The 11,261-nt window shown below is 43.2% G+C and overlaps 1 protein-coding gene across 2 annotated transcripts in view; it reads right to left on the bottom strand.

Annotated features, from left to right (window-relative positions):
* Positions 1-9,075: 9,075 nt before the first annotated feature.
* Ccng2 (cyclin G2) overlaps positions 9,076-11,261 on the bottom strand; it is a 9,639-nt gene continuing 7,453 nt past the window's right edge. For both annotated transcript variants that reach the window (XM_021162932.2, XM_029477998.1), the window contains exon 8: positions 9,076-10,849. In XM_021162932.2, coding sequence (XP_021018591.1) covers positions 10,726-10,849 — 124 coding nt within the window. In that variant the 3' untranslated portion in view covers positions 9,076-10,725. The remainder of the gene's footprint in view (positions 10,850-11,261) is intronic.

The following is an 11,261-nucleotide window of genomic DNA, read 5'->3' as shown; positions in this document are numbered from 1 at the left end:
TGATTAAAGGCATGCATCACCACTTCCCAGCCCAGTTTTTTGTAATTTTCAATTAGCAAAAGAGGAAAACCGATACTTGTGTCTTTGGTTGTCTGTACTCAGTACTTTTGAAAAAACAAGATCTTTAAAATCTCAATCCTATAAATATACCATAGAAGGAGTCATTGTCCAGAATGCTGGGGAATCACAAGTGTTTTGGCCTTGAGTTGTTTTAGGGTTTGTTTTGTTTTGGGTGAGGAGGGACTTTTTAATATTAGCCTATACATAATCAAATACAAGAGATAGGTATATACATATACATACACATCATATACATACACCGTATATACATAGCCTGATGGTGACTTTATACAATACTGCTAATCATTTTCTATATAAAACAAATATTCATAGTATGAAGTGTTCTGCTCTTATGTTCATGCTGGCACTTCAAGTTTTTAGACTGTCGCATGTTTTGGGTTTCAAACCTTCTGATGTGCAGAAGTGTCGCTGGAAAACAGAAGACAGGACTGCTGAATTCCCCAGAATGAGTATTAAAGAAAAAAAGGTCTGGGAATGATGACATAGAGGCCCTCGGTACTTTAAGAAAACATCTAAAGTTTCAGGCCCTTCTTGAGTTTCTTTGAATTGATAAAATAGAAAGAGCTTGTTGGGCACACACACTTTGGAAGCAACAGCCTATCTGCTCTTGAAGCACAGTCTGATTCATTGGTTTCAGCAAACCTGGAGCCGTGTGTATTAGAACAGAGGAAATGAATGACTAGGTTGACCTTCCCTTACTTCTCGAATGTTCTAAGAGCCTCAAGACAAGCCAGTGGCAAGTTAGCCGTGGGCGGGGCAAACACCCGCTTCTCTCTGCTGCTCTTGTCTGTCCTGCAGCCTTGTTTGTCTCTAAGACACACAGTGCTGGAAACTAAGTGAAGTCGCCAAGTCACTGACGCCCAAACAAGGATTCTGCCCTAAATCCAGGCAACAGCTGGTAAACAGCTGCACCAGTGTGCTGTGTAAGCTCTTCAGGAAAGAAAGAAGCCTCCTGAATCCCTGTGGAAAGCCCAATCCCTGGAGAAGACAGCTGGCAGGTACCACGAAGGCATTTGTGCATCCAAATAGATGCATGGTAAGATTTAGGACCGTATTTTAAGACTCTTCCCTATCAACATTCTACACTCAAACCTTTCCAACTTAAAAAATAAAAAGTGAAAAAAATAAAAAGAGAACAGGAAGAACTGTAGCAGTTGGTATAATACGAATATAAAGGGCATATAGAACGCTTTGTCACTCTCTTCTCTTTCGTTGATGCCCCACCCCTAAATGCCACGGACTGTCTCCCTCGAGCAACCAAGATGCATATCTGCTGCTGGAGCCAGGCCCCAAGTTCAGGCACAGCACTGCTTCTGAGAGCTGGCAGCTTGGCTAGCCTTTGATCTCCAGCCTGCAGTCTCCAGTCTGCAGTGCTCCTCTGATGTACAAGACAGGACAAGTGCTCAGGCTGGGCAGGCATCGCTGCAGGCAAGCCTTTCTCCAAGGCTGAACTGAGAGGCTTTGGCCTGCCCAGGCCCAAGGGCAGCAGCTGTCTCCAGCTGCTTGCCTGCTACAACCCACAAAGGTCTCTGGGTGTTCTGATGGTGTACGATGGGTGTTGCACAACACGGGGCGAGCTGGAACCTGGGACTCAATTGAAAGCAGCCATGCTCAGATTGCTTTTTGAGCCTAGCCTCTGGGGACCGGTATTTCTTTTCTTCCATCCCTTTCAGTGACATCTTCCTCCAGGCCCTTTAGGAAACTAATGAGCTCATTTGCTTCGCTGAGTCCTCCTCCCCACCCCTGTCGAAAATCTCTGGCATGAATGTGAGGAAACTCACTGACTTTAGCTATCAATAGGGACGCAGAACAGTATTGCTTCCTGGAGAGCCGGCCAAAAAACCGTATTTTTTTTTTTTAGTTTTTCAAGACAGGGATTCTCTGTATAGCCCTGGCTGTCCTGGAACTCACTCTGTAGACCAGGCTGGCCTTGAACTCAGAAATCCGCCTGCCTCTGCCAAGTGCTGGGATTAAAGGCATGTGCCACCACACCCGGCTCCGTATACTTCTTAAACGTGTGTTCCTGCAGGCCCAAGTTTTCACTTCTAGAACTGTATTCTACAGAAGTGATGACACAAGTAGGCAGAAATGCATTTACAAGAATGTTTCCTGCTGCTGTATTAAAAACAGAGCAAAGAGAGATGATGCAGGCCTCCATTAGGAAGGGGTCAGTTACATAGTGATCTCACCAGTAAACGAGGAAATGTGCTAGAAAAGCCACTAAAAGCCAAGCTGCATGGCTAAGTACTGGCCTGAAAGATACAAACAGGAGAATTAGAATATAGAAGAATGTACAGAGTAGGAGCCTGCTTACATAAAGACAGAGGGTTCCAGTGTTTATATGTTCATACAGACTAATATGAGAACCCAGCAAGATGGCCCAGTGGATAAATTTGATTGCTGTGCAAGCCAGACAACCTGAGTACAATGTCCAGAACCCATATGGTAGAAGAAAAGACCCCTGAGTGTTGTCACCTAATCTCCACACGCATGATGTGACATGTACACGGGGGGGGGGGGAGGGGAAGAGAGGGATAGAGAGAGATTGCTGAGACAGCGTCAGAACTATGTATGATATTAGGTAGGGTCGAATCCCCCCCCCCCCACACACACACACATATACTACCCCTTACCTTTTCTGGGAAATTCAAAACCCAGGACTACTAGCTTTGTTTAAAGACATCATCCTACATGCCTGTGATCCTACCCATGGTAAGCGCTGTAAGATGCCTCTTGCTTCCATCTCATCTCTTGAAGGTTCTCCAAGATGAAAGACAATAGCTTCAGAAGCCCCCTGAATCCTACATATGACTATTGTAAAGAAAGCAAACAGCAACTTCCTCTTGGGAAACCTGCCACCCATGGGTGTCTTACACTTTCTCTAGCAAATTGTTCTTTTTTTCTCCCATGTGCTTCCTAAGACTTTGTGTGTGTGTGTGTGTGCGTGTGTGTGTGTGCGTGTGTGTGTGTGCGTGTGTGTGTGTGTGCGTGTGTGTGTGTGTGTGTGTGTGTGTGTGTGTATTTGCCTATAGGTATGTATACCACACGTGTGCAAGGCCCACAGTAGTCAGAGAGCATTGGATCCCTGGAACTAGAGTTATGGATAACTGTGAGCCACTGGATGCTGGGAACTGAGCCTAGGTCCTCTGCAAGAGCAACAAGTGTTCTTAACCACTAAGCTGTCTCTCAAGTCCCATCTCTTGTTCTTAACAGCACGTGCCACTCCCAACATCCATGCTTAATATTTATGTTTAAAAAATGTCATTCACCACACTGCAAGCTCTTCTCTGAGCAGCCCACACCATGCCCTCAGGTATATCTGACTTTTGTTCTGACTACTGCTCCTTTTCTTAACCTCATGCTAAAGTCTATATTAAAGTATCTTCATTAAACTTCAGCTTCATACTGCCAACTTGTGAAACTTTTGGTGCCTGTGCCACAAATCTGTTTGACTTGAGGCAAAGTCCCTAACAGGTTAGGGGAACTCCTCAGATGTTGCAGGCTGGGCCTTTCTCCCTGCTCTCCTTGACAGTGGCCACTATTACTGTAGCTTTGTTATACACAGAAGAAACTGAGACACCAACACTTCACCTAACACAGTACTTGACGCTCTAGCTGCTGGAACCTAATGCCAGTTGGTCTTTGTCTCTACACCTCACCTTTGATACAGTGCAGGGCAGTATCTAGAGCAATGGGCTGGGACCTCCCGTGTGCTCTGTTGAAACGCTGGCTTTAGAGAAGCTGAATTTGTCCTTACTTGCATAAAAGTCTACCTCTGCAAATTATGGATAGCTGTAACCAAGAATGTCAAAGGCATGACCAGGCATAATTCTCAACACAGGAATATGTATGTACCCAGTATTATGTTAGGCAGGTTGAAGGAGAAAAAGGACACAGAATATATCATCTCTTCTCATAAAAAGTTCCCAATTAAGGGAAAAGAATAATCTACAGCCCTGTGAAATAATTACTGGACATACTCCAGAGGTAATTGCTATGTTGGGTAATAAGAATATGGGAAAAAAGTAAGCAAGCCTTTAACAAGACAGAGTTCCACTCTAGCTAAGCATGAACTGCTCTAGGTCTTGGTCCCAGAATATAATAATGAAGCATCAACTATAAAATCGGTGTAAGAACTGGATGGGTACATGTTTGGAAAGGGTCTTAAGCCTAAGTGCCACAGGTCTGGGGTCAAATTAAAATCCCTTGCTTTAGGGCTAGGGTTGAGCTCAGTAATGGCATGAGTATGCAGTGAATACGCCAAGGGCTTGGCCCTGGACTCAATCCCAGCACCAACACAGAAATCCCTGCTTTTAAGTCCTAACTGCTTTGGTACTAGACTGCCCCGACCATTCCATTTCTGGTCTAATCCAGTTCCAGAGTAAGTAAAGATGCCTTAGCTCCGAATCCTAACTGTTTTTCCTTTCTATGGGTGTAAGCCCTTAGAGACAGAGCAGGGAGAGTGCAATTTTGATTTCCCTGGTATTCTCAATACTGTTCTTCATATGAATTCTGCCGCCGATTCAGTTTGAATGGTATCAGCTTCGGGGCAGTTGTTGAGCGCTGAAATGAAGAGCTCAGTGTCTGGCAGGCAGATGGGTTTGGGTCGCAGTCCTGCCTACCAGAGAAATGTCAATAAACCTAAGTTCTCTAACACGCCTAGCACTGGACCAGGACTGGTCGGATAGCTTTGGAACAAGGCATAAATAATCCATGTCAGGCATTTGGCATGGTGTAAAGAGTCAGTAAAGTTGCCTGTTACCTATAATAAAACCATGCAGCAGCTGGAGAAAATGGAGATGATGTACCTAGTGTTGGGCATTCCGCAAAGAAAAGAGACACCAAGAGCCTCTCCACCAACAGCCTCTCCCTCCAGGGGAAAGACAGGTGAAGAGAGCAGGTGAAGGCAACAGAAAACTGTTGGGAGAAGGCAAATTTAAGTTTTATAAAAACAACACATGGCACTGGCAAGGATGCTCTGGGAGAACTTCTTGAAAGGAAACATTATCACAGGCTTTTCAAATGACAGGATTTGTTCCATTTCACCCTTAAATTTCCTAAGGATGGGGATGAGTTTGGTGTTACATAGCAAGCACTTACTTTGGTTTGGGCACACAGGGGATGTTCAGACATCCATCCAGTGAGTGAATACACAAAGAAAGGAGGGAATCTTCAAGCAATTAAATAGATGTCAGCAACTAAAGTTTTCAAAGTGTGTGTGTGTGTGTGTGTGTGTGTAGTCCCTGAAGGAAGTGAAATTGAAGAGGGGAAGGAGCCAATGTGCTGTTGGCTGGAAACCTCACCTCTCTGCTGCCAGGAGGAGGCTGAGAAGAGAGCAGCCATACCAGTGGGGGTGGTGCTGAGTCATGGTAAAAAAAGCTTGAACTGGATGCTAAGGAACGAAGCTCTGTTAAAGGTTTCATCAAAGGAAGGAGATAATCGGTGAAGTATGTGTTCACACTTCACTCCGTATTATGTAAAACACCAACGACATAAATCCATTTCAGGAATAAAAACGTTACATTCATATAATCACCTTCTGGCCATGAATATTTTGTTTCAGCTATTTATTTCTCTGTAGCACACCATCCCAAAGCCTAGTGGCTTCAAGAAACTTCTTTCTTATGGGTCTGTGGTGGATCAGGACCAATTGTAGGGGTTGGGTTTGCAGGTGAGGATCCAGGGTGTTCAGCTGAAAACCCAGAACATCAAGATGATTTTCATTCTTAACACCCCTTCTATGTGGTCTCACATCTTTCAGGTCTAGTGCAAACTCCTTTGTGATAAAACAGAGGGCCAAGAAGGCAAAAAGAGTAGCTACCTGTTTGTTAAAGCCTAGACTTACACACACACACACACACAACTTCTCCTGTTGCACTTTAAAGTAGGCAGACAAGCCAACACAAGAGCAGCCAAAATAAAAGGGAAAGAGGGTTCATTCATTGACTGAAAGAACATCACAATGCTGCGGGTGATGGTGGGGGTTAGAGTGCCTGACTGCCACTTTGGGAGACTATCTACCAGTCTGATATCTACTATCTGTGTGACTAGCACAGACAGTTGTTGGACATTTGTAGTGTTTACAGGAAAATTGTATTCCAAAGAGTTTTGGAACAGAGTCTCCAGGAGAAAGGGCATGCCTAGCATGTTCAACATCTTGGATTCAACCCCACCATTTCACAAAAAAAAAAAAAAAAAAAAAAAACAACCCAACAACGGGAAGGACAAAATGAGTGTCTTAATCTCCCTTTATATAAATGGTGTGCCTGTATCATAACTTGCCTGTGTGGTAGGAGATAGGATAGGTAGGGGACACATCATGCTACAGTCTAGTGTTTAAATGACAGGAGTTGAAGGAAAAAAAAAAATCCTAGACCAAGAAAATGGTTTAAGTTGCCATGAGACTTCTGCAGCCAACATCTGTATAATTAACTTCAATGTAAACTCTATTAAGTCCAAAGGGGTTTATTAAAACACAATACTTACATAATCTCAATCCTAGGGCAAGAGGTGGAAGTAGGGTCAGATGGGTGGAGACCCAGGACCCAACAGGACACCAGTACAATAGCAAAACACATCCAGCTTCCACTGTAAACCACAACATCCAAACCAAAAGAGCCAAATTTTTTGTCAACTCAAAGGAGTAGATCAAGAATGAGGTCAAATGGAAGCCTCTCCTCACCTGTGGTCATGTGTGCAGACGCCTGGGTCTCAATCTGACTCCTCAATTCCTTGAGAAAGGTGCATTACTAAATAATAACAAGCTGTGAGTCTCTTTGTAATAACACGTATGCATGCACACACATATGCTCACAGGTATGCCTACTCACACTCACACACACATGCACATACACACAAACGTGCACACACATGTGCACTCACACATATGCTTACTCACTCTCGAGCACACACATATGTGCATACACGCATACACACATGCACACTCACACACTCCAGCCCATCTTCCTCCACATAGCAGCCAGCTTGCCAGCTTCCGTAACATTTTTTAGCCTCAGGAAATGGCAAGGGAAAACAAGCCAACAATAGGTCGGCAATAGGTTCAGAGTAGGAGACTTGGTTTCTCTTACTGAGTGGATCCTTTTGAACAAATTTTCAGGACAGTCTTACTGGCATACTTAAAAGGGTTAAATGGGCAGCAAGTAGGGACCAGCTCCAAGTAAACCTGGAATAAAAGATATCAAGAATAGCATAGTCCAGGATACAATTTGCTAAACCCATGAAACTCAAGAAGAACGAAAACCGAAGTGTGGACACTTTGCCCCTTCTTAGATTTGGGAACAAAACACCCATGGAAGGAGTTACAGAGACACAGTTTGGGGCTGAGACGAAAGGACGGACCATCTAGAGACTGCCATATCCAGGGATCCATCCCATAATCAGCCCTGCTTGTGGACGTTGTACATCGTGGTGCGGAGCCTAGTGCGCACCACGATGTACAACGTCCACAAGCAGGTGGATGCTCACAGTCAGCTATAGGATGGATCACAGGGCCCCCAATGGAGGAGCTAGAGAAAGTACCCAAGGAGCTAAAGGGGTCTGCAACCCTATAAGTGGAACAGCATTATGAACTATCCAGTACCCCAGAGCTCTTGACTCTAGCTGCATATGTATCACAAGATGGCCTAGTGGGCCATCAGTGGAAAGAGAGGCCCATTGGTGGTGCAAACTTTATATGCCTCAGTACAGGGGAATGCCAGGGCCAAGAAGTGGGAGGGGGTGGGGGACTTTTGGGATAGCATTGGAAATGTAAATGAAATAAATACCTAATGAAAAAAAAAAAGAATAGCATAGTAAACACTATTATAGGAGGGTCGGTGTGTGTGTGTGTGTGTGTGTGTGTGTGTGTGCACATGCATGCACACTTTTAAACCAAACAAGAGGTAGAAAAGGAGAATCAGTAAGGAGATTAAACAGTATAAATGACATCCTTCAAATGAGGGTAGTTATTCTCCAGTAAACAAGCAGGAGGCGAAAATTCTAGCCAGGTTTTTACCTTGAACAGGCAGAATTCTGACTTGGTGAGATAGAGGTAAGAACAGGTTAGGAGTAACCAGAAACTTCCCAGTAGAATGTCCGGGGTGACTAATAAGCTCAATGGAGAGGTCTAAGCTAAATACATCAAAAACTAGGAGTAGAAGAAGAGGCATGGGTAGAATCACCCAGGGAGATCTAATAAGAAAAGCAACACAATGCAAGGAACTGAAGAGACCACAAATACTTCACAGTAAATTAAAATCTGAAGCGGAGTATATTGTAGCTTGCCCAAGCTACTTAAGGGTCATCCTAGAACAGATGCCTCACAGGGAAAGTAGGAAGCTCTGGTGATTTGGGTAAGAATGGTCCCTATAGGCTCATGACTCAAATGTTTGGTCACCAGGGAGTGGCCATTCAGGGGTGTGGCCTTGGAGTTAGTGTGTCACTGGGGGTAGGATTTGAGGTTTCAGATGCTCAAGCCAGGCCCAGTGTCACTCTCTTCCTGCCGATCCAGATGTTGAACTCTCAGCTCTTTCACCAGCAGCATGTGTGCTTGTGTGCTGCCATGCTTCCCACCATGACAATAAAGGCCTAAACCTCTGAAACAAGCCACCCCCAGTTAAATGTTGTCCTTTGTAAGAGTTGCTGTAGTCACAGAACACTAATACACAGGTCATGCCTGTATCTCCAGGACGAAAATAGCAAATACATTATACTCAGTGTGCTTGATTTGCTACAGGTTTACAAAATCCAATAGAAGGGGGAACCTATGCATTATTTTTTTAATTTGAAAGAGAGGTCAAGTGTAGTGGTACACACCTTTCATTCCAGCAATGGGGAGGGAGAGGAAGGCAGATCTCTGTGAGTTCAAGGCTACCCTGATCCACACAGTGAGTTTCAGGACAGCCAAGATTGTATAGAGACCTTATGTAAAAACAAAAACCAACCAAACAAAAAAACCCAAAACCAAAACCAAAAAGTAAACCTAAAAACCTCAAGTTACCAAAAGCAATGTGCTAGGAACTAGTGGGCCTCCATTACCAAGCATGACATACTTATTTACCCAGCAGCACTCCAGAGATCACATGGTTCACCAGACTGGCCTACCTGGTACTGTGTCATTGGCTTTCACTGTGAAGAAACAGGCATTCGGATTAATGTGCCATTCCTGAAAGCTTAATATGAATCCACCTGGAGACAGGTCAATTCTCAAGTGCCAGAGTGCTTTTTGGTATTTCTAAAACTAAGGGACAAACTGATGACGAACTCCAATCCAGGGGGCTCATCAGCAGTTACAAAGCTATGTCAGACCCTCCAGCCTCACTTCAAGCCTTCACATTAAAATGCACCAAGTACTTTTACCAAAAATCAATTAAAAACTGAAATAGGAATACGTGTAAGGAGAATTCATTAATATTTTTATTTTTGAATTATGACCTATTCGGAATTCAAAAAAATCTACTTTGGAAAACACCTCACTGGGTGTTGACTTACTAATAAAAAGTAAGTCATCAATGTCTGAGCATAATATAGAACACACAATAAATTATATTTACATGCACTGACCAATTATCACACACAAAGGTAAAAAAATACAGTATTTTATGTACATTTTTAAAGATTTACATTTTCACATAGGTTTATAAAGTTAAAAATTCTCTGTACAAAAGCTTTAGTGTACAGAGTGTACACATCTTCATCCTTATGGCTCTATCACCACACAGAATTGCTTTAAACTAACACTACAAACACTGGAGGTCTTTCACTTCATATTCACATCTTGGCACCCATATACAATACATTATGAAATGTGAATTATAAAACAATTAGAAAGTAATCATGCAGATATTTTAATACAAGAAAGTGAGATGAGCTAAATCAGCACTTATCAATTCCATTTCCTGTTCTGTTCCTATCTGTTCCATTTCCTGTTCTGCTTTCACACAGGTGCATGCAAAGCTAGCAGATTATGAACGTTTTAGGTAACACTAAAATAACACTACAGTCTGACAATACTTAGGCATTAAGAATGCAACTAACAGTCCTAGCTTGATGGCGACTTCTGCTTCAGCAGAAAGCTCAAGACGTTTATGAACTAAAATTCACAGACGTGTCAATTCTTAACGTATAGGATCTGTATCGGACAATACACACCATTAGAAAAACAGAATTGGTGTTTGACACTCAAGAGTACTGCAGTCTCTGTTATGAGAACAAGGGAGAAGGAAATCCAAGATAAACCATGAAAGGATTGCCTTCTGTCCCTGCTGAGGAAGCCCTTGCACACTCCCAACCTATTAAATAAAGACACCTGAAGGCTCTACAGTTTCAGACAGGCTACACTATTCATCTTTCCAAGTCCTGAGAAGGAATGAAGGAATCTGCACCTTCCCTCCTCCCCAAGATAAATGTCAACAAAAAATAAAGTGCCAACGTTTAAAGTACTGATAAGAGGCACTAACCCATTTGATGGCTTAGGATTAAATATGAAAATAGGCCAGATCTGATCTGAATAATAAATAGAAGGTAGGTATTCCAGTCTGTGAAATTCCTGTCTAGACGGGGGCTGGACTAGAAAACTACCCACACCCCATGTATTGCTTTGAAACAGGTACACACACTTTAAACCCTGACACAGACATGTGACCTCTATGGTGGAAAGCACAGCGTCTGAGCCACTTGGAAGTCAAAGAAGAAGGTGCACTCCTGATCGCCGGGAGGGGAGCTGCTCAGACTCTCCTCTCCACAACTCATGTCTTCACCAGAGTCCTCACTGAAAGGAAAAAGGCAGGAGGGTGTCACTGCTGAAAACACACATGACTATCGGCAAAATACAACTCCGCCTGCTGCAGTTTACACAGATATTATATTCAAAAGCTAATCATCATGTACACAGTTGAACTGAGTTTCAAGTCAAGTCTATTCTAGTTATAAGATGTTGATTCATTCATTCACTAACAGGGTTTCTCTATGTAGCCCTGGCTGTCCTGGAACTCACTATGTAGATCAGGCTGGCCTTGAACTGACAGAAATCTGCTTGCTTCTGCCTCCCAAGTGCTGGGATTAATGGCATGTACTGCCATGTCCTGCTAACAATAGTTTTCTTTTTTTTTAATTTTTTTTAAATTTTTAATATTTTTTATTACGTATTTTCCTCAATTACATTTCCAATGCTATCCCAAAAG

The sequence above is a fragment of the Mus caroli genome, chromosome 5 (assembly GCF_900094665.2).
Source record: "Mus caroli chromosome 5, CAROLI_EIJ_v1.1, whole genome shotgun sequence".
NCBI lineage: Eukaryota > Metazoa > Chordata > Mammalia > Rodentia > Muridae > Mus > Mus caroli.
Note: the sequence above shows the minus strand (reverse complement) of the source record. Positions and strands in the feature narration are given on the sequence as shown.